The following is a 24,334-nucleotide window of genomic DNA, read 5'->3' as shown; positions in this document are numbered from 1 at the left end:
GTGACTGCTCGATTCTGAGAATGCTCAGTAACTCATGTATGAGCCGACTCAAGTTCCCTTTCCTGATCACTGTGGGTCATCCTTAGGAGGCCACAATGAACAAAATACATCTCCCATAACACTTTGGCAACTGGATATGCTCTCTGATCCTTCGTGCAGTAGACTTGAGCATATCTGGTGTAGTGATCTGTGATGACCAAGATATTCACAACGTTTTGGGAATCAGGCACATGGAGAGGAAATCCATACACACTAACTCAAGTGGTCCTCTGCTCTGTAATGGAGATAATGGAGCAACTCTTATTTGGCAGCGTCTTTGTCCAAATACATTGTATACATGACTGACAGTACTGTTCAACCCCATGTTTTATGTGAGGCCAATAGAACCAAACTCAGACCAATCCATTGGTTTTGTCAAACTCCAAAAGACAAGAGTAATCATGCTGGTGACTTCAGTACAATTTTCCAGCAAAACCAACTGGGAACACTGACGTCTGTCCAGAGGAGACAGTATAAAACCTTGCCCCCCAACTCTGTTTCATTCTTGCACCATTAGAAGTACGATAGGGGGTTTTGTCTGCTCAATTTTGTCTAATGAATCCCGTTTACTGATTGGGTACAGTCCAACCCCAAAGCATTCCTTTTGTTCTCGCTGCCTCTCTATGAATGGATTTAATTTGTAACCCTAACCCTGATGACAGATTGACTGAGATGGAAAGTTTCTCTCTGAGCAGCTGTGGCCCAATGGGTTTCCAGCATTTAATTCTATTTTAATGATAAAAGTTCTTAAAATAAGCTGTAAACAAGAGACAGAATTTTAAATTACTCCATTTCATCTGATGCTAGTTTATTATGAATTTTACAACAATAATTCTTAACATATTCTGTGTACTTGCACAGTCTTGCACTGATGACCTCATGGATCAATAGGAACTTGAATAGAATAAACAGTCTAGGCTACAAAGCGCTTTTTGCAGGATATCCTATGGATTTACTTGAATAATTTTGCTGATAAATTCAGGAATACATTTCTTGTTTAGAAGTTAGATTAAGCATGTACTTTCTACTATGTCTAACAATTGTTTGACTAGCCAGAAGACAACCTACAACTGCAACAATGTGAACTTATTTCTTAATATAAAATGAACACACAGAAACAGAACCCTGTACAATGTTAACTGGCCAAAGCACACACAGAATTACTCTTCTCTTTACACGATTCAGTTATGCACTGAAGATCCTTTAAAAAGTCTTCTTTCAAGAGTTCTTCATGGTCTCTTGCAGCACACCTTTGATAATCTTCAAGGTAATTCTAAATGAAATAAAACACTTTTTTAAAGTGTATTCTTAAAGGAAAGCATCGCAAATGAATATTTGACCTTTAAATCAGGAACTGTCATGGCCCTAAGTTTAAAGCCATGGGAAACCAAAGTCACTTGCAAACCAACACCCACCCAATGCATTTCAGATTCTAATCGCAGTATCAAGCTTGACCAGTGGAGTGCCCAGACTCTGCTAACTGGTGAGCACTAAGTGATTTGTACACAAGCTGGGAAGTTCATAAACCCAGTAGAAAAATGGCCAGCAGAACGGATATGCAATATGTCTGTAGATGGATACCTAGCCCAAGCTATGGCAATATTATTCAGTGGCTACGTGTAATCACTATTGAGAACACAAAATCAGTCCCATCAAAGATGCCGCATGATAAAAAAAACATGCAGCATAACTCTAGTCATTAGTTCACAAAACCATGAAACAACTGGATTACCATGCACTGCAAGGAGGTGCACATCACTATCACTTTAGTTCTGTTGCCGGGTAGGCAGAAACTGGAGACCTTAAAAATATCATTGCATTTTTATTTATTCTAGCAATTTCAAACCATCCCTTCCAGGTAAAGCTGTTATTGAATGCACCCAATACAGCCTTATGCGGTGTTGGAACTGAACGATACAGCACAGGAACAAGCCCTGCAGCCCACAATGCCTTCACTGAAACAATGCAGAATTAAACCAATGAATTCACTTCTGGATTCATGCTCCTCCATTATCTACATATCCACTGTGTCTATCCAATTACCTCTTACCTCTGGTTATCAAACCACCCCCATCCTCACCATTGGGAAAATAATCCAGATACTCACCACTGTGTAAAAAAAATCCTGCTGCACACAACTCCTTTTAATTGTCTCCCTGCCAACTAAAATGCAACTGACATATCACCCCTGTGAAAATGACTGTCTCTATCCTATCTCACAACCTTATGTTCTCAGACCTGCGTTCAGCCTCTGATGCAGCTCTGAAGCCCGAGATGTTATTCTTTGATCTTTCCATCCCATCCACATTCCATCTGAAAGCACAATCCATCATTATCAGCTCCCCATTTGAATGCAAGTTGCCTTTCTCTCAACCACGTCTCCGTGCAAACAAACACGTTCTAATCAATACTCAGTTCATTTGCCTTGCTAATCTTGATTAAAATAGACACAAGTCACTCTTCCATTCCTCTCACACTCATATCTGCCACTCCTGCTGCATTGACTTGCTTTTCCTTTGAGTCTACTGTACAAACTCCTGCTGACAACCATTCTACACTGTCTCCTACTCACCTGCCACATTAGCTTCAAACACTCTTGAACAGCAGGAGTAAACCTTTCCCCAAAGGACATTTCACCTATTCTTTTCCGCAACCTTTCCACAAGGTTGCTCCCCTTTTGGGGTTCTCTGGGTTCAACGAAAAGGTGTAATTGTTCATCTTTTACGCCTTTTTTATGATCTCAAGACACAATTCGATATTAAGAACACCAAGTACAGCAGGTGATCGATAGCAATAGGGCTGGACATTGCACACAGGGCAATATTGCCTATGTCAGAGGCAGTGCGCAGAGCACAGTCCAATGGACAGTGCAGGTAGCTGGCTAGAATATTTTTGTTGCGATTGTTGAACATCGGTAATGTAGAATACTACGAGTCTGATTCATTGGCGAGACTGATGGCAGTGGAGATGCGTTGCCTTGGCTGTTGCATGGACAAGGCTTGCCTCAGGATGGCCTGTTGCAGAAACAGCTGCTGTGTTCCTTACTGGGTCGGGCTTGTCCCCTCCATTTGTCCACAGCTGCACACGTGAGCTGCAAGCTGTTCTTACAAAAACATGGCTGCAGGCAACTTCCATGCAGCATCAATCAACAGGCCATGACATTCAGGGATTTGGGTTATACATTTTCTTTAAAATTAATTTCTTTGTAACCATGTTTTTCTGCTATTATTATACACGCCGTATGTGCCGTGTGTGACTGTTCGCACTGCGATTTGCACCTTGGCCCCAGACAAATGCTGCATACATGTGTATGGTTGAATGACAATTAAACTTGAACTTAGTGCTTGTTACAGGTCCAGCATTTTTTGTACACATCCATCTTCCCCAGAAACAATCCCAGAGATCCCAAAATCTAAAGCTCTCCCACTTACACATTTAATTGACCTATCCTCTTGTTTCACATTCAGCACAAATACATACACACCAGTGACTCAAGTTCAATTCCCTTCACCGTTGGTAAAGAGTTCTCCTTGTGCTTCACTTTTCTCCCACATCCCAAAAACACATGGGTTAGAAGGTTAATTGTTTGGCACGGGCTTGTCAGGCCAAAAGGACCTGTTACTGTGCAGTATCTCTAAACAAAAATAAAATAATCCATCCTGCAGGGAAGGCCTTAGAACTACAATATGCTGTGAGAAGTTAAGCACAAAGGATTGAGTCCTCCTTTTACATCTGCAATTTGGAAAGGACCTTTAAAATGCACGCTATTCTCTGTCCCTATACAGTCTTTTACCAAATGCACAAATACTCTGACATTGTCCTCCCAAAAACTAGTATAGAATATTTGCCACAGACCCATCTTCCAAAATCAACACTCTTTTGAGATCTCTGTGGAACATGCTATGGTGTCTGTCTCCCCTTTGCTTTAAATACTAGCAAAGGAAAAAGATTCTTATTACCGACCCTATTTATAGTTTCTGTAACATTGTGTACTGGTCTGGTCACCCACGGCCACTCAAATGGTTCCAGCCCAGCCAGCTGAAATTGACATAATTGAAAAGGCCATGACTTGGTTTAGAGGTATAAATTACAGACCTTTCCCATACACATTTTTCTTACCAGCTAAATGAATTTTAAGATCCTCACCTCTATAATGGTAACATGCTGGATCATTGTCTCCAAGGCAAAGTGCAAGTCGTTTTTCGCCTTTCTCTTTGCTTCTGTGGTCTTTAGCTCCAATTCATCAGCCCTGGCAAGCAAATCATTATAGTACAACCTTTTAGAGAGAAGTAACATTTGTCCCAGAATCTGGCAGTGAAATAGTTTATTACCCCCCATTCCCCATGAGCAGAACATTGAGAATCTGAGAGAATTCTTGGCACTCTCATGCTGATCCTAGCAAGGACCAGTGCTGGCATCCTTGATGTTTTTGTTGTTTGGATATGAATGTAGAGGTAGGAATACAAGTTTGAAGACAAAAGTCCTGTCCTGTGGGTAGCAAGGATTGTCTTAAGCCATTGAATAATAATGATGATCAGGAAGGTGAATATTGGAAGTTGAAACAAGGAAAAGGCAAGTGAACACAAGAACCTTGACGTACAAGCCCATAAATCCCTTAAAATGGCAGCACAGATTGATAAAACGATGAAGGCATATGGGTATGTTTGCTTTCATCAGCTGTGTCATATTCCAGCTTTATAACATTGCTTAGGTCAAGCCTTGAGTACTATGTACAGCTCTGACCAAGACATCATAAGAATCAAAATCAGGGCTAACACTGGCATATGTTGTGAAATTTGTTAATTTAGTGCAACAGTACAATGCAATAGATGATAATATAGAAAAAAATTGGTAAATCAATTACACTAAGTATATTTATGTATATTAAAGTTAAATTAAAAATAGTGCAAAACAGAAGTAGTATATATTTTAAAAAGTGAGGTAGTGTTCTTGGGTTTATTGTCCATTTAGAAATCAGATTGCAGAGGGGAAGAAGCTGCACCTGAATTGCTGACGGTCTTGGGTGATGAATGTCTTTTAATCATGGACAAATCCTTTCTGAGGCACTGCTCCTTGAAGATGTCTTGGATACTACAGAGACTCGTACTCAAGACGGAGCTGACTCATTTCTGCAGCTTCTTTTGATCCTGTGCAGTAGCCACCCTCCCCCCCCCCCCCACCATGCCAGACAACGATGCAACTGTGGAAATGAAGGTGTTAAGCACTGAACTATAGTCAACAAACACCATCCTGACATGGGTGTTTGCATTGCACTGGAGAAGGTGCAGAGAAGATTCACCAATTTGTTGCTTGGACTGTACGTTTCATTTTTAAGAGATTGGATAGGTTGGAGGACACAAGAGACGGCAAATGCAGAAACAGAAGACACTGTGGGAACTCAGTGGATCAAGAGGCACCTGTGGGAGAAGGGGAATTATCTGAAAGACGGAAATTCACCTGCTCCCATTTAGTCTTAAATTGTTAACTAAGATTATAGAAAAAAAATCAGATCCATAATAGCAGACATAGGCTATTTATTACAGACATAGGCTACAATTTCTGCACTTACCTCGAACAGGGTACAAGGGAACATCTTGTCTGGCCCTGGGGATAGGTCCACCCTAATTTTCCTCAAGAAAGCAAATGCCACCTCCTCTGTAATTTGTATAGAGTCCATGACCTTACTACTGCTTTGCCTCGCATCTATAGACTGTCAATCTCCCGATTACATACAGATGCAAATTAAAAATCCATCTAGGATGCCCTCTGTCTTGTGGCCCCACACAAGTTACCATTCTGATCTTCCTTTTGTTCTGAACACATCTGTGGAAACCCTTGGGGTTCTCCTTCACCTTGTCTGCTAGAGCAACGTCTTGCCTTTCTTTAGCTTTCCTGATTTCTTTAAGTGTTCACTTGCATTTCTTATATTTCATAAGAACCTCATTTGTCCCTACCTGCCTATACCTGCTATGTGCCTTCTTTTTTCCCTTAACCTCAATATTTCTCAAAACCAAGGTTCCCTAAACCTATTATCTTTGCCTTTTATTCTGACAGGCACATACAAGGTTTGTACTCTCAAAATTTCACTCTTGAAGGTCTCCCACTTACCAGGTACACCTTTGTCAGAAACGAGTCTGTCCATATCCACACGCCACATCCTTTCTGATAGCATCAAAATTAGCCTTTCTCCAATTTAGAATCTCAACGCAAGGATCAGACCTATCCTTCTCCATAATTGCCTTGAAACTAATAGCGATCACTAGATGGAAACTGTTCCATTACACAAACTATCATCAGGCCTCTCTCATTCCTTAATAGGAGATCAAGTATTGCACTCTCTCTTTGGGACTTCCATCTACTGATCAAGGAATTAGACATAACTGCATGTCTTTGTGAGTGTCAGGTCATGCCTCATGAGCCTGATTGAATTATTTGAGGAAGTGACAAAACATATCAATAAAGGCAGAGCAGTAGATATGATGCATATCGTTCTTGATATTTGACAAGGTTCCCCATGGTACGTTCATTCAGAAAGTCATGAAACATGGGATGAGGGAAACTTACCTGTGTGGATTCAGAATTGCTTTGTACATAGCAAACATGTCAGTAAGTTTCCAGAAGACATGAAGGTTGGTGGTCTTGTGGATTGTTGAGGTTTTCGTTGGTTACAGTGTGGCATTGATGGGGTGCATGGTTGGGCTGAGAAGAGGCCGGTGGAGTTCAATCTGGAAATGTGTGGTCACTTTCGAAAGTCAAACTTGAAGGCAGAATGCATGGTTAAATGCAGGATATTTAATTATGGAGGAAATATGGGATCTTGGTTTCTATGTTAATAGATCTTGCAAAGTTGCCTCTTAGATTTTTGGTGTTGTTAAGGATGAGTATGGTGTGCTGGCCTTCATTAGTTGAGGAACTGAGTTCCAGAGGTCCAGTCAGTGTCGGGAGCAGAGCACTGTGAAATAAATAAAAGTACGGAAGGGACAAGCAGGCGGCTATTGTTGGGAGTAGGCCAGCGGTGAGAGTAGCAGCGTCAGGCTTTGACTCAAGAGGCTTCGATGAGAAGAGGCTGAGGCCAAGGAAACAGGTTAGAAGATTTGGTCTTGGTGGCCCATTGTGCAGATATGGCAGTGGATGTGGGAATTCATGGAACCCGATAGTCTTCCTGATGACTACACTTGCGGGAAGTGCAGCCAACTCCAGCTCATGAAAGACTATCAAAGCTAGCTTGCATTTACCCTCATAATTTTGTACACCTCTATCAAAACTCCCCTTAATCTTCTATATTCTAGGGAATAAACTAACCTACTCACTCTTTCCTTATAAATCATATCCTCTGAGTCCTGGCAACAGCTTTGCAAATTTCCTCTGTACTCTTTCAATCTTTCCTGGAAGCAGGTGACCAAAACAGCACAATACTCCTAATTAGGCCTCAACAATGCTTCAAACTACTTCAACATAACATCTCAACTCTTTTGCATTCCTGGCTTTGTCTGAGGTCTCAACAACATGTCTCACATCCATCCACTACCTGTTCTGACGCTCTGGTTCCCATCTCCCTGCAACTCTAGTTTAAACCTCCTCACCCCCACGCTCTTCTAGCAAATCTTGCCAATAGCATATTAGCCACCCTCCCTGGAAGAGAACCCAATTATCCAAAAGTCTGAAGCCTATCCTCCTCCAACAACTCCTTAGCTGTGTGTTAAACTGTACAATCTTCCTATTTCTAGCCCAGTACATGTAAAGAAAAAGCCTGTTGATCCCTCACCATAATGATGCAGAAATGATTCCCAGATACATTCCAGCAATTCATTATCTACATTGTTAGAATCCATTTTATCTGTGGAGTCAATTATAGATTAAAATTTCTGAGGATTATAGTATTTCTCCTATACCATGCTGATCTAGTTTCATAAATATCAAACCCTATATCAGACTTAAATACCTACAAACTATTCAGCTACTGTTTTCTGCCCCTAAGCTGATCATTATTATTCACAAGACTCCCCATGAAATCTACTGGGTGGCATTAACCTTTACAGATTTCCCATCCTGAATTAGTAAACTTAAGCACAAAGTTTTGATTTAATTAATGCATATGTGAATGTTTTCAATGACAACTGTATTTTTTTTTACAGTTCTTGAGAAACTGAAGGTTATTGAATAACTAAATTCAGAAATATTCAAATGAAATGACACATTTGATAGCTAACAAACAGAGAGGAGAGAAGGAATCTCTGCTTTAATGCCTTTCATGCTTCTGTTGCTGGACAAATGCTTTGGGAGTGGCCTATGCTGTGCCAATGAGTTGCGAGCTAAGGCCCTAATGCAAGGTTAAGCTCTGACAGTCAAAACTTGTGCAAGATTGTACTGGAAGAAAGCCTTAATCTTGAACAGGCAATTGGAAAATTCAAGTGAGAGGAAGATGTGCCACGAATTGCTTTGCACAAGATTTTGTGTGTACTATAAATCCTATGACAAGTGTTAATAAGATTTTAAAATATTTGAAAAATGCCACAGTACATCCCAGCTCACAATAAATAGGACAAATCCTATCCAGATAAATAGAGCAAAGTCAGGGATGGTGTTAATGACAACGCATCAAGCTGCATTTAGTCTGCTTTAGGAGGCAGCTCAGCTTCAAGGACAACTTGCTTCCACTATTGTGGCTTCTGAGGTGGCATACAAGGCCAGACTCCACAGATGGAGCAGATAGTGGCTGATGGAACTATACTTGGTTAATCTAGAACAGGGTGCACACTTTCTGCTGCTGAAGCATGTCTTCTGTGTGCTCCCAATGCATGGCCTCCAAGATTCTCCTCCTCCAGCGCTCCTGGGCCAGAGGTTCCCAAGGAACTGCGGGAATGTTGCATTTCATCAAAGCGGCTTTGAACACATGCTTAAATCTTTTTTCTCTGCCATCTGGCAACCACTTCCAGCACAGAGCTGTGTTTGGGGACTTCTCAGGGCAATGCTCCTAGTCATTTCTTCGGCAGTTTGAACGGGGCACGACTGCGCAAGCGCGTGAAGGTTGGTCTCTGAGATAGCTGGAGAGTTTAAAAAGTGAGCAGATTAACAGAGTGGGCGACGGAACATTGGGAGACAGAGTAGGAAGGCTTTGGCTTGAGGGGCTTCGGTGAGCAGAGGACGAACTTGCTCCTAGACCAGTAAGGCCGGTCAGCTCCTTTAATTAATCTAATTAACTTAGGAGGTGGTCTTTTTTACCCCTTGGCAAATTGGCCTGGACAGACGGAGGAACAGCAGGGCTCACACAGCTAACGGTTTAAAAAGTTTGTGTGTTTGGTGAGGTAAGTGGGTGAGTAGACTTACTTTTCCTTGTTTCATTCCTGTGGAATTAGGTAGCATGTCAGCAGGGTTAGTGCTTTGTTCAGGGTGTCAGATGTGGGAATCCTGGGAGACCTCCAGCCACCCTGATGGCCACATTTGCACCAGGTGCACCAAGATGCAGCTCCTCAGAGATGGTGTTAGGGATCTGGAGCTGCAGCTTGCTGACTGACTGCTTATTAGGGAAAGTGAAGAGGTGATAGACAGGAGCTACAGGGAGGTAGTCATCCCTAGGCTACAGGGGTCAGAAAACTGGGTGACTGTCAGGAGAGCGAAGGGAAATGCCCAGATAGTGGAGAGCACCCCTGTGGTTGCACCTCTCCCCCCCGCCCCCACAAGCAACGTATATTGTTTTGGATGCTGTTGAGGGGGATGACCTGACAGGGGGCGGACACGGTGACTGGGTCTCTGGCACTGACCCTGGCGCTATTGTGCAGGAGGGAAGGAGGGAGATGAGGAATGCAGTAGTCATAGGGGATTCCATAGTTAGGGGAACAGACAGGTGTTATGATACCAGCCCCCTCCTTTGTGAGAATTGCAAGAGCCCTAGTGAAAGGGGGGTCAATGACCCGAGAGAGAGAGCAAGAGAGAGAGAGAGACAGGCCGAATGGACACAGGAAATGGAAAGACAGCGACGTGCTGGATACCGCATTCCACTGGGACAAAAGCTGGAGACTGTGGCATTGTTCTCAGGAGACACCTGGGAACTGCAGACGTGCCAACTCGCAGGGACATTGTAAAGCCCTCGGGCAAAGTGGGCTGGTTGAGAGAGAGATTGCATCACCTGCAACCTGATTGACACCTGAGATCCCATGAGGCAGTATAAAGAAGGGTCTGAAAGAGGACGACCCTCAGACGCACCAAGGAGACACCAAGAAGCACGATACCGCTTCCCGTGGGAACGGGAAGCCATTTTGAAGGAAGCCACGTGCGTTAAATTCCGAATGCGGGGTTTGTGGCTAGAAACAACGGGGAAGATCGCTCCCCTGATTCCACAGATGTTTTGGGCAAGTTTTTCCGTTTATCTCTCTCTCTCTCCAACACGTGAAACCAAAAGGGAAAAGCCTGCAGACTTCAGAGTGACTCTTTATATTTCCAATTGGACTCAGTATTATACCCTAGACAACGAAAGAGCTTATTTCTGAGTGATTATTAATGTACCTGCGTTTTAGATTGAGTATTGACGCATGTTATCTGAATGTTTGTATTAACCTTAATTTTTGTGCCCCTTTATTAATAAAACTTTTGAAAATAGTACCATTGGACTTCAACTGACATATCTATCTTTGCTGGTAAGTGAAACCAGTTACTGGTTTCATAACACAGGAGATTCTGCGAGCCTGATAGAGATACCCGCATGGTGTGTTGCCTCTCAGGTGCCAGAGTACTGGATGTCTCAGATAGGGTCCAGAATATTCTGAAGGGAGAGGGCGAGCAGCCAGCTTTCTTCGACGGCTCCTCGGTAGAGATTCGTAAAGAGCACCAAATTTCTTGGTGTTCGCCTGACGGAGAATCTCACCTGGTTCCTCAACACCAGCTCTATAGCAAAGAAAGCCCAGCAGTGTCTCTACTTTCTGCGAAGGCTGAGGGAAGTCCATCTCCCACCCCCCATCCTCATCACATTCTACAGGGGTTGTATTGAGAGCATCCTGAGCAGCTGCATCACTGCCTGGCTCGGAAGTTGCATCATCTCGGATTGCAAGACCCTGCAGCGGATAGTGAGGTCAGCCAAGAAGATCATTGGGGTCTCTCTTCCCGCCATCATGGACATTTACACTACACACTGCATCCGCAAAGGAAACAGCATTATGAAGGACCCCATGCACCCCTCATACAATCTCTTCTCCCTCCTGTCATCTGGGAAAAGGTTCCGAAGCATTTGGGCTCTCACGGCCAGACTATGTAACAGTTTCTTCCCCCAAGCTATCAGACTCCTCAATACCTGAAGCCTGGACTGACACCCTGCCCTACTGTCCTGTTTATTATTTATTGTAATGCCTGCACTGTTTTTGTGCACTTTATGCAGTCCAGTGTAGGTCTGTAGTCTAGTGTAGCTTCCTCTGTGTTGTTGGTTTTTTTTTATTACGTAGTTCAGTCTAGTTTTTTGTACTGTGTCATGTAACACCATGGTCCTGAAAAACGTTGTCTCATTTTCACTATGTACTGTACCAGCAGTTATGGTCCAAATGACAATAAAAGTGACTTGACTTAGTACATGTTGGTACCAATGACACAGATAGGAAAAGGGAGGAGGTCCTAAAGAGAGATTTCTAGGAGCTAGGAAGGAAGTTGAGAAGCAGGACTTCCAGGGTAGTAATCTCAGGATTGCTACCTGTGCCATGTGCAAGCGAGGACAAGAATAGAAGGATCAGGCAGATGAATGTGTGGCTGAGAGACTGGTGCAGGGGGCAGGGCTTCAGATTGTTGGATCATTGGGATCTCTTCTGGGGGAAGTATGACCTGTTCAAAAAGGACGGGTTACACCTGAACCTGAAGGGGACCAATATCCTGGTGGGAAGGTTTAACAGAGCTGTTAGGGACTGTTTAAACTAATTTGTCAGGGGGATGGGAACCTGAATGATAGAGCAGAGGAGGGGGAAAACAGAAATAAATCTAAGATAGTGAGCAGTAAAGATGTCAGGAAGGACAGGCAAGTGATGGGGCAAATTTGCAGCCATTGGGATGAGTTGCAGTGAAATCAAAGCAAAAAAATACTAAATACTGGACTTAAGGTGTTATATTTAAATGCATGCAGCATAAGGAATAAGGTGGATGATCTTGTCGTACAGCTACAGATTGGCAGGTATGATATCGTGGCCATCACTGAGATGTGGCTAAAGGATGCACGTCTCTGGGAGCTGAACGTCCAAGGATACATGGTGTATCGGAAGGATAGGCAGATGGGCAGAGGGGGTAGCGTGGCTTTATTGGTAAGAAATTATATTAAATCATTAGAAAGAGGTGACATAGGATCGGAAGGTACAGAATCTTTATGGGTTGAGCTAAGAAATCGCAGGGGTAAAAGGACCCTGATGGCAGTTATATACAGGCCTCCTAACAGCTGCAGTGATGTGGACTACAAATTATAACAGGAAATAGAAAAGGCTTGCCAGAAGGGCAGTGTTATGATAATTGTGGGGGATTTTAACATGCGAGTGGATTGGGAAAATCAGGTCGGCACTGGATCTCAAGAGAGAATTTGTAGAATGTCTACAAGATGGCTTTTTAGAACAGCTTGTTGTTGAGCCCACTAGGGGATCAGCTGTCCTGGATTGGGTTTTGTATAATGAACCAGAGGTGATTAGAGAGATTGAGGTGAAGGAACCCTTAGGAGGCAATGATCACAACATGATTGTGTTCACTGTGAAATTTGAGAAAGAGAAGCCGAAATCCGATGTGTCAGTATTTCAGTGGAGTAAAGGATATTACAGTGGCATGAGAGAGGAACTGACCAAAGTTGATTGGAAAGGAACACTAGTGAGAAGGATGGTAGAGCAGCAGTAGCTGGAGTTTATGCGAGAAGTGAGGAAGGTGCAAGATTGATATATTCCAAAAAAAAAAAATTTCGAATGAAAAAAGGATGCAACCGTGGCTGACAAGAGAAATCAAAACCAAAGTAAAAGCAAAGGAGAGGGCATACAAGGAAGCAAAAATTATTGGGAAGACAGAGGATTGGAAAGTTTTTAAAAGCTTACAAAAGGAAACTAAGAAAGTTATTAAGAGGGAAAAGATGAACTATAAAAGGAAGCTAGCAAGTAATATCAAAGAGGATACTAAAAGCTTTTTCAAGTATATAAAGAGTAAAAGACAGGTGAGAGTAGATATAGGACCAATAGAAAATGATGCTGGAGGAATTGTAATAGGAGATAAGGAGATGGCGGAGGAACTGGACGAGTATTTTGCATCAGTCTTCACTGAGGAAGACATCAGCAGTATACCGGACACTCAAGCGTGTCAGGGAAGAGAAGTGTGCGCAGTCACAATTACGACAGAGAAAGTACTCAGGAAGCTGAATATTCTAAGGGTAAATCTCCCGAACCAGATGAAATGCACCCTCCTGTTCTGAAGGAAGTAGCTGTGGAGATTGCGGAGGCATTAGCAATGATCTTTCAAAAGTCAACAGATTCTGGCCTGGTTCTGGAGGACTGGAAGATTTCAAATGTCACTTCACTATTTAAGAAGGGGGCATGGAAGCAAAAAGGAAATTATAGACCTGTTAGCTTGACATTGGTGGTTGGGAAGTTGTTGAAGTTGATTGTCAAGGATGAGGTTACAGAGTACCTGGAGGCATATGACAAGATAAGCAGAACTCAGCATGGTTTCCTTAAAGGAAAATCCTGCCTGACAAACCTAGTGCAATTCTTTGAGGAAATTACAAGTAGGCTAGGCAAGGGAGATGCAGTAGATGTTGTGTATTTGGATTTTCAGAAGGCCTCTGACAAGGTGCCAGACATGAGGCTGCTAAACAAGAGCCCATGGAATTATGGGAAAGTTACATACATGGATAGAGCGTTGGCTGATTGGCAGGAAATAGAAAGTGGGAATAAAGGGATCCCATTCTGGTTGGCTGCCGGTTACCAGTGGTGTTTCACAGGGGTCCGTGTTGGGGCCACTTCTTTTTACGTTGTATATCAATGACTTGGATTATGGAATAGATGGCTTTGTGGCCAAGTTTGCTGATGATACAAAGATAGGTGGAGGGGCCGGTAGTGCTGAGGAAACAAAGAGTCTGCAAAGAGACTTGGACAGATTGGGAGAATACAATGTCAGAAAGCGTACGGTCATGCACTTTGGTTGAAGAAATAAATGGGCAGACTATTATTTAAACAGGGAGAGAATTCAAAGTTCTGAGATGCAACAGGGCTTAGGAGTCCTCGTGCAGTATACCCTTACGGTTAACCTCCACGTTGAGACGGTGGTGAAGGCGGCGAATACAATGTTGGCATTCACTTCTAGAGGAACAGAGTATAGGCGCAGGGATGTGATGTTGAGGCTATAAGGCACTGGTAAGACCTCACTTGGAGTACTGTGTGCAGTCTTGGGCTCCTTATTTAAGAAAGGATGTGCTGACAAATCAGAGAAGATTCACTAGAATGATTCCAGGAATGAGAGGGTTACCATATGAGGAACGTGACTGCTCTTGGACTGTACTCCTTGGACTTTAGAAGAATGAGGGTGAACCTCATAGAAACATTTTGAATGTTGAAAGGCATGGACAGAGTGGATGTGGCAAAGTTGTTTCCCATCGTTGGGGAGTCTAGTACAAGAGGGTATGACTTAAGGATTGAAGGGCACCCATTCAGAACAGAGAAGTGAAGAAAATTTTTTAGCCAGAGGGTGGTGAATTTGTGGAATTTGTCACAGGCGGCAGTGGAGGCTAAGTCATTGAGTGTACTTAAGGCAGAGATTGTTAAGTATCTGAGTAGCCAGGGCATCAATGGTTATGGTGAGAAGGCGGGGGAGTGTGACTAAATGGGAGAATGGATCAGCTCATGATAAAATGGCGGAGCAGACTCGATGGGCTGAATGGCCGACTTCTGCTCCTTTGTCTTATGGTCTGTTCTTACTAGTTTTGAGCTTATAATCTTAATCAATTATCAATTCCTAAACAAAGTCAGAAAACTGAGAAGTGAAATCTTAAATGGAAATTACATTTTTATTATAGATTCTATTGACTAAACCACCTCTCCCAATACTATGAAAAATGAACCTGTACAAACCGGTATTTAGCTGCTTTCAGTTGTCCAATTGCTTCATCTAATTCTTCCTTCATGGTCTTTGAGGTCTTCTGCAAAAACCTTTTTTTATTTTCCAGAGATTCAAGCTCTTCAACTTGCTTTGCCATTTTTCGATCATCTTCCTGCAAGTAATTCAATTTATATTTTCAATTTTACCAAATCAAATTGAGAGTTGGTTTTGCATATATTTTTATCCTGTCGATATTCACTTTGCATGCCATTAACTGTTTCACAGCACTTTATTGTAAATCGATGCCACGGGACAGGTGAAGATAGTCCACGAACATACCAGAAATAGCCTCTAAGATATTTGTCACATTTACATCAGAACACTGAAAGAGTAAAATGTGCTGTTTGCATCATAGTTCCCCGATTGTGCTGGAGGGGGCAGCCGCAAATATCGCCATACTTCTGGCATCAACATTCCATGCCCATAACTCACTAGCCCCAACAAGAGAAATTTAGTGGACTTCAGGCAGACATCTCATCAGGACTTGATGGACTGCACGCTAGTGTTTTAAAGGAAGTGGCTAGAGAGATAACAGATCCATTGCTAAAAAAATGTTAGAATTCGCTAAGACCCAGAAAGGTACCGGAACACTGAAAGTAAAACCTTCTTCAAAAATGGAGGCAGGAAACTACAGGTGAGGTTATTTACCTATGTTCTAGACAATAATTAATCATGAAATAAATAATCAGTTAAGAAAACTGAACACAGCAAAGTACAGACCATTTGGCCCACAATGTTATGTTAACTTTTCGTTGGCCATGCAGGAATTAAAATGTGGAAAACATCGAACTCAAATGGGTCAAGGACTGTGGAAGTAGTCTTTGTTCTTGCTAACACGAGGAAATCTGCAGATGCTGGAAATTCAAACAACAACACACACAAAATGCTGCTGTGTTCCACCAGCATTTTGTGTGTGTTGTTCTTTGTTCTTGCTGTGTGCTTAAAGGAATGAAGGCTGCCATTTTGTGAAGCTGCTCTGTAACTTCTATTTTGAGAATTGTTAGATGAACTGATTCTTGCTCTGCGATAATTTAATCAGAGCAATTGAACATGCACACAAGGAGTTTGCACCACTGATCTGCTAAACCTGAGACCATTCTCAGATAAGCTGTTTATTGTGCACAATGGCAGGTTTGCAGGAATAATCTCGCAATCTCAACCCAGTGTCTTGGTGACCCGGTTTATCTAGTTTGAACCAGACTTGAATAGAACAAAAGTCACCTGGGGCATGAAGTTGTGTAGCTCTTGGACTACATCCAATGGGAATCTGACATAGTTCAGTCAGATAACCTGGAGCCAACAAGATTGAAGCGCAACTTTTGAACTGATGAGTGTTGAAAAGTAAGGAGCAAGAACTCTAGAGACCTTGGAATGTAAATCTGTGCAAGATTTCTCATTGATTTCAATCTTAGGATCTTCACTTCCCTTTTCGTTATTTAAAATGAATAAACAGATAACTAATCCTATAGTCAAGTATACATTACGAATCTGGTTTCAATTTCGTAAATTTTTTGGTTTGAATAAGTTTATACTGTCAAGTCCTATAACATCTAATTACTTTTTTCGACCATCTTCCATAGATCAAGCCTTTTTTTTTAATGGAAAATAAAAGGTATAACATGTTTTCGTGATCTGTTTTTGGATGATAACATTATGTCCTTCGAACAGTTATCTAATAAATATAATTTATCTAAAACCCATTTTTTTAGATATCTACAAGTTAGAAATTTTTTATATAATGAACTAAAGTCTTTTTCGAAAGAATGTCCATTGGACATTACAGAAAGAATTTTAGCTCTTAATCCTTGTCAAAAGGGTTTAGTTGCTATCATTTATAATATGATTATGAATCTACAACCAGATATATCAGAAAAAATTAAGAAGGAATGGCAGGAAGAACTGCATTGCCCTATATCTATTGAGCAATGGGAAAAAAATTTATTATTGGTAAACTCATCCTCTATCTGTGCTAAACATGCTCTAATACAATTTAAGGTTGTACATAGAGCTCACATGTCTAAAGATAAACTTGCTCAATTTTATTCGTATGTTAATCCAACCTGTGATAGATGTCATTCTGATATAGCTTCATTGACTCATATGTTTTGGTCTTGTCCTTGTTTACAAAACTATTGGAAAGATATTTTTAATATTATTTCAAGAGTTTTAAATATTAATCTCCAACCACATCCTTTTACTGCAATTTTTGGCCTACCAATGATAGATAATAAGTGTTTATCCGCTTCATCCCAACGAATGATTGCATTTGTTACACTAATGGCTAGAAGATCCATTTTACTGAATTGGAAAGAAACTAACCCTCCAACTGTATTTCAGTGGTTTTCCCAAACTATTTCCTGTTTAAGTTTAGAAAAAATTAGAAGTGTGGTTTTTGATTCTTCAGTTAAATTTGAGGAAACTTGGAGACCATTTATTCAGCATTTTCATATGAATTAAACGGTCTGATCCTGAACCTTATTGCCACTATCCTGAATTATGTGGATGGAGGTTGGGAGTCATAGGCACTACTGTATATATATAACATTATGCGATTGCCCATGTTGGTTAGTTTTTTTTTTATTTAGTTGTTGTTGTTTTCTTTTGGGGTTTTTTTTTCTCTTAAATCATTTATATTATAATATGAGTTTGAGAGATTCTATGTATTGATCAATATATATTTGAATGTCATTTAATCTATTATGTACTCTCAAATGTCTTGTAATAATATTTTTCTTTTGTTTTTTTTTAAAAATTAATAAAAAGATTTGAAAAGAAAGAAGAACTCTAGAGACCAAGTATTGCAAGGAAGGATCCCCACCCAGGGGTTGGGAGAAAGGATTGATCATCCGGCCAACAGGAGATCTCTGTTTCCCTGTTATAAATTGGAAAAGTGACCCAAGTAAGTACTGGTACAGAGGGAGCAGTAGAATTTATATTTTAAGTTGTTGGCCTGGGGTTAACATAGCTACACTGTTGCTTATGCAGAGACAATAGAGTATGAGCTTTGATTAATTAAGAGATGCTTAGTGAGTTGCCTAGCCTAGATGTGTTGATGAATAGTCAACACTTATAACCCACTTTGATCAACGTATGTAGTCCTCCTATGTAGTCCTTTATTTTTCTATCATGCACGTGCCTAAGTCTCAAATGCCCCTGTTGTAAAACCTCTTTCAAGTCACCACTTATCCTCCTTTGCTCTAAAGTGAAAAGCTCGAGCTTGCTCACCCTATCCTCACAAGACGGGCAGCATCCTAGTGAATTCCCTCTGCACCTTCTGTGAAACTTCCACATCACTCCTATAATGGCGACCAGAATTGAACTCAGTATTCCAAGTGTAGCTAAACCAGGATTTTATAGAGGTGCAATATTACTCTGTATCCACCCAGTTAAGTTTTCCTGGATCCCTGCCTCCTGATTTTCTGGAGGAGTCTACCATGAGGAACTTTATCAACAGCCTTACTAAAATCCATTTTAGCACATCCACTGTCTTACCTTCATCAATTTCACACTCTTAAAGAATTCAATCAGCCTCGTGAGGCATGATCTGCCCCTCACAAAGCCATGATGACTCTCCCTAATTATTTTGTCTCTAAGGATCTTCTCCAATAACTTGCCAAACACTGAAATAAGACTCATTGGTCTATAAATCCCAGTGTTATCCCTATTGCCTTTTTTGAACAAAGGAGTAATATATACCACCCTCCAGCCATCTGGTACTATTCCCGTAGCCAGTAAGGACGCAAACGTCATCACCAAAACACGTCAAACTCTTCCCTTGCTTCCCACAGCAAGCTGGGGTATATCGGGTCCAATCCCAGGGATGTAACCAACCTAATCTTTTTCAAAAGTTTCAGCATATCCTCTTTCTTAACATAGATATGGTTCAGCATATCAGCCAGTTTTAATTCAAGGTTCCTCGCACTGGGGAATACTGAAACAAAGTAATCATTAAGGAACAACACACAAAATGCTGGTGGAACACAGCAGGCCAGGCAGCATCTATAAGGAGAAGCACTGTCGACGTTTCAGACCGAGACCCTTTGTCAGGGATGTCATTAAGGACCCACCTTACTCCTCTGACTGCAGGGACTTATTTCCTCCTCTATCCCTGATCAGTTCTTCCCTCACTCTAGTCATCCTCCTGTTCTTCACATACATTTTGGATATTTCTTTAATCCAATTCGGAACAACCACCACATTTCCATTGTGCATTTCCACAAGTATTTCCTAATTTATGCTCCCAAGTTCCTGCCTAATAGCATAATTTCTCTCTCCCCCAATTAAAACCTTACCCATACTGTCTGCTGTTATCCCTTTCCAAGGCTATGGCAAAGATCAGTCAGTTGTGGTCACTGTCTCTGAAATGCTCTTCCACTGAGAGATCTGATATGATACCTGGTTCATTGCCTTGCACTGGATCCAGTAAGGCCTGTCCTCTCATCAGCTTGTTTATATATCCAGTCAGACCTAGACACACCAAACAAATTCCACCCCATCCAAACCTTTTGCACTAAGGAGGTGCCAATCAGTATTAGGGAAAGTGAAGTCACCCATGACAATCTTCTTATTATTGCACCTTTCCAAAATCTGCCTCCCAATCTGTTCCTCAATGTCCCTGCTGCTATTGTAGGGTCTATTGAATAATCCCAATAGAATCAAAGCAAGCGGCTGAGAGTGAAGGACTAAAGACATCTCGGAGAGAAGCCAATTTTTTTTTTACTGATTGGGGAAAAGAGGCTAGACTGTGCAGGCGCGTGACATAGCACACCAAAGGTTTAAAAAGGAGAGGAATTTTTCAACGGTCTTTTAAATCGAAACAAGAGGCAGAGAGTGAAGGACTAAAGACATCTCGGAGAGAAGCCAATTTTTTTTTTACTGATTGGGGAAAAGAGGCTAGACTGTGCAGGCGCGTGACATAGCACACCAAAGGTTTAAAAAGGAGAGGAATTTTTCAACGGTCTTTTAAATCGAAACAAGAGGCAGAGAGTGAAGGACTAAAGACATCTCGGAGAGAAGCTATTTTTTCTAACTGATCGGGGAACAGAGGCTAGACTGCGCAGACACATGACGTAGCACACCAAAGGTTTTTTAAAAAAAAGAGACCGCCACATACAACAGAGTGGACAGAGTCAGAGTGGGTCGGCTTTGGCTCAACAAGCTTTGGTGTGAACAGGCAGAGGCGAGGGTAGGTTCCGGTAAGTTTTGTTTTGTTCATTTAGAGTAGGGAGAATGCCAGGCAGGATGTGGGAAGACAATGACACCTGCAAGAAGAGCATCCAGCTGCAGCTCCTAACAGACCGCTTAGGGAACTGGAACAGGAAGGAGCTGGATGACCTCCAGATCATTCATGAGAATGGTAAGTTTATAGACAGTAGTTTCAGGGAGGTAGTTACGCCAAAGGAGCAACGCACAGGTAATTGGGTTACCGTCAGGTGAGGGAAGGGGAAAGGGCAGGCAGAGCAGTGGCCCTGTGGCCATTCCCCTCAACAACAACAAGTATACCGATTTGGATACTGTTGGGGGGGGGGGGGGGGGGGGGGAAATGACTTACCCGGGACAAGCTGCGGAAGCCGGATCTCTGGCACTGAGTCTGCTTCTGCAGTGCAGAAGGGAGGGGGGAAGAAGAGGAGAGTGGTAGTGATAGGGGACTCTATAGTTAGAGGTACAGGCAGGAGGTTCTGTGGTCGTGACAGAGACTCCCGGATGGTTTGTTGCCTCCCGGGTGCCAGGGTCAGGGCTGTCTCTGATCACGTGCACAGCATTCTGAAGTGGGAGGGTGAGCAGCCAGATGTCATGGTACACATCGGGTACCAATGACGTAGGAAGAAAGTGTGAGAAGGTCCTGAAGAGTGAGTATAGAGAGCTCGGTAGGGAGTTAAAAAACAGGACCTCGAGGGTGGCATTCTCAGGGTTGCTACCTGTGCCACGTGCCAGTGAGGGTAAGAATAGGATGCTCTGGAGGATGAACACGTGGCTGAGAAACCGGTGGAGGGAGCAGGGTGTCAGATTTCAGGATCATCGGGACCTCTTCTGGGGCAGGTGGGACCTGTACAAGAGAGACGGGTAACACCTGAACTACAGGGGACCAATATGCTTGCAGGGAGGTTTGCTAGTGCTATGTGGGGGGGGGGGGGGGGGTAGTTTAAAAACTAGATTTGTAGGGGGATGGGAACCAGAGTAGATAGTGGAGTGGGGGTGAAAATAAATGATATTAAAGGTTCATGCAAAGTCACAAATAGAAGGGCTGTGTGTGGTGGTAATAATCTTCTGAGGTGTGTCTATTTCAATGCAAGGAGTATTGTGGGGAAGGCTGATGAGCTGAGGGTGTGAATTGACACGTGGAATTATGACATTGTAGCCATTAGTGAAACTTAGCTACAGGAGGGGCAGGACTGGCAGCTTAATGTTCCAGGGTTCCGATGTTTTAGATGTGATAGAGGCAGAGGCGTGAAGGGTGGGGGATTACAGCAGTGTTCAGGCAGGACAGATTAGAGGGCTTCTCTACTGAGGCCATATGGGTGGAGCTGAGAAACAGGAAAGGTATGACCACGTTAATAGGGTTGTATTACAGACCACTCAATAGTCAGCGAGAATTGGAGGAGCAAATCTGCAGAGAGATAGCAGACAACTGCAGGAAACAAAGTTGTGATAGTAGGGGATTTTAATTTTCCATGTATTGATTGGGACTTCCATACTGTTAAAGGTCTAGACGGGTTAGAGTTTGTAAAATGTTTTCAGGAAAGTTTTCTAAATCAATATATAGAGGCACCGTCTAGAGAGGATGTAATATTAGATCTCCTATTAGGAAACGAGTTAGGACAGGTGACAGAAGTGTGTGTGTAGGGGAACACTTTGGTTCCAGTGATCAAAACACCATTTGTTTCAACTTGATCATGGATAAAGATAGATCTGGTCCTCGGGTTGAGGTTCTAAACTGGAAAAAGGCCAAATTTGAAGAAATGAGAAGGGATCTAAAAAGCATGGATTGGGACAGGTTGTTCTCTGGCAAGAATGTGATTGGTAAGTGGGAGGCCTTTAAAGGAGAAATTTTGAGAGTGCAGAGTTTGTATGTTCCTGTCAGGATCAAAAGCAAAGTGAATAAGAATAAGGAACCTTGGTTCTCTAGGGATATTGGAACTCTGATAAAGAAGAAGAGAGAGATGTATGACATGTATAGGAAACCGGAAGCAAATAAGGTACTTGAGGAGTATAAAAAGTGCACAAAACACTTAAGAAAGAAATCAGGAGGGCTAAAAGAAGACATGAGGTAACTTTGGCAGTCAAGGTGAAGGATAATCCAAAGAGCTTCTACAGGTACATTAAGAGCAAAAGGATAGTAAGGGATCAAATTGGTCCTCTTGAAGATCAGAGTGGTCAGCTATGTATGGAACCAAAAGAAATGGAGATCTTAAATGGTTTTTTTTGCGTCTGTGTTTACCAAGGAACCTGGCATGGAGCCAATGGAAATAAGGCAAACAAGTAGTGAGGTCATGGAACCTATATAGATTGAAGAGGAGGAGATGCTTGCTATCTTGAGACAAATCAGAGTAGATAAATCCCCAGGACCTGACAGGGTATTCCCTCAGACCTTGAAGGAGACTAGTGTTGAAATTGCAGGGGCCCTGGCAGATATATTTAAAATGTCAGTATCTATGGGTGAGGTGCTGGAGAATTAGATGATAGCTCATGTTGTTCCGTTGTTTAAAAAAGGCCCTAAAAGTAATCCGGGAAATTATAGGCCGGAAAATTTGACGTCGGTAATAGGTAAATTATTGGAAGGAGTACTAAGAGATAGGATCTACAAGTATTTAAATAGACAGGGACTTATTAGGGAGAGCCAACACGGCTTTGTGCATGGTAGGTCATGGTTAACAAATCTATTAGAGTTTTTCCAAGGAGGTTACAAGGAAAGTGGATGAAGGGAAGGCAGTGGATGTTGTCTACATAGACTTCAGTAAAGCCTTTGACAAGGTCCCGCATGGGAGGTTAGTTAGGAAGATTCAGTCGCTAGGTATACATGGTGAGGTAGTAAATTGGATTAGACACTGGCTCAATGGGAGAAGCCAGAGAGTGGTAGTGGAGGATTGCTTCTCTGAGTGGAGGCCTGTGACTAGTGGTGTGCTACAGGGATCAGTGCTGGGTCCATTGTTATTTGTCATCTATATCAATGATCTGGATGATAATGTGGTAAATTGGATCAGCAAATTTGCTAATGATACAAAGATTAGAGGTGCAGTGGACAGTGAGGAAGGTTTTCAAAGCTTGCAGAGGGATCTAGACCAGCTGAAAAAATGGGCTGAAAAATGGCAGATGGAGTTTAATACAGACAAATGTGGGGTATTGCACTTTGGAAGGACAAACCAAGGTAGAACATACAAGGTAAACGATAGGGCACTGAGGAGTGCAGTAGAACAGAGGGATCTGGGAATACAGATACAAAATTCCCTAAAAGTGGTATCACAGGTAGATAGGGTAGTAAAGAGAGCTTTTGGTACATTGGCCCACCCCCCATCCTCATCACATTCTACAGGGGTTGTATTGAGAGCATCCTGAGCAGCTGCATCACTGCCTGGTTCGGGAATTGCACCATCTCGGATTGCAAGACCCTGCAGCGGATAGTGAGGTCAGCTGAGAAGATCATCGGGGTCTCTCTTCCTGCCATCACGGACATTTACACTACACGCTGCATCCGCAAAGGAAACAGCATTATGAAGGACCCCATGTACCCCTCATACAATCTCTTCTCCCTCCTGCCGTCTGGGAAAAGGCTCCGAAGCATTCGGGCTCACACGACCAGACTATGTAACAGTTTCTTCCCCAGAGCTATCAGACTCCTCAATATCTGAAGCCTGGACTGACACCTTGCCCTACTGTCCTGTTTATTATTTATTGTAATGCCTGCACTGTTTTTGTGCACTTTATGCAGTCCAGTGTAGGCCTGTAGTCTAGTGTAGCTTTCTCTGTGTTGTTTTTTTTAATTACATAGTTCAGTCTAGTTTTTGTACTGTGCCATGGTCCTGAAAAATGTAATCTCAGTTTTCTATGCACTGTACCAGCAGTTATGGTCGAAATGACAATAAAAGTTGACTTGACTTGAATAAGGCATTGGCGAGGCCAAATTTGGAGTATTGTGCACAGTTTTGGTCACCAAATTACAGGAAGGATATTAATATGGTTCAAAGAGTGCAGAGAAGGTTTACAAGGA

The 24,334-nt window shown here is 42.3% G+C and overlaps 1 protein-coding gene across 1 annotated transcript in view; it reads right to left on the bottom strand.

Annotated features, from left to right (window-relative positions):
* Nucleotides 1-826: 826 nt before the first annotated feature.
* ndc80 (NDC80 kinetochore complex component) overlaps nucleotides 827-24,334 on the bottom strand; it is a 120,376-nt gene continuing 96,868 nt past the window's right edge. The window contains exons 15-17 of the mRNA XM_073053023.1: nucleotides 15,102-15,241; nucleotides 4,186-4,288; nucleotides 827-1,312 (exon numbers count right to left, since the gene is read on the bottom strand). Of these exons, the coding sequence (XP_072909124.1) occupies nucleotides 1,175-1,312; nucleotides 4,186-4,288; nucleotides 15,102-15,241 (381 nt within the window). The 3' untranslated portion in view covers nucleotides 827-1,174. The remainder of the gene's footprint in view (nucleotides 1,313-4,185; nucleotides 4,289-15,101; nucleotides 15,242-24,334) is intronic.

The sequence above is a fragment of the Hemitrygon akajei genome, chromosome 1 (genome assembly GCF_048418815.1).
Source record: "Hemitrygon akajei chromosome 1, sHemAka1.3, whole genome shotgun sequence".
Lineage (NCBI taxonomy): Eukaryota > Metazoa > Chordata > Chondrichthyes > Myliobatiformes > Dasyatidae > Hemitrygon > Hemitrygon akajei.
Note: the sequence above shows the minus strand (reverse complement) of the source record. Positions and strands in the feature narration are given on the sequence as shown.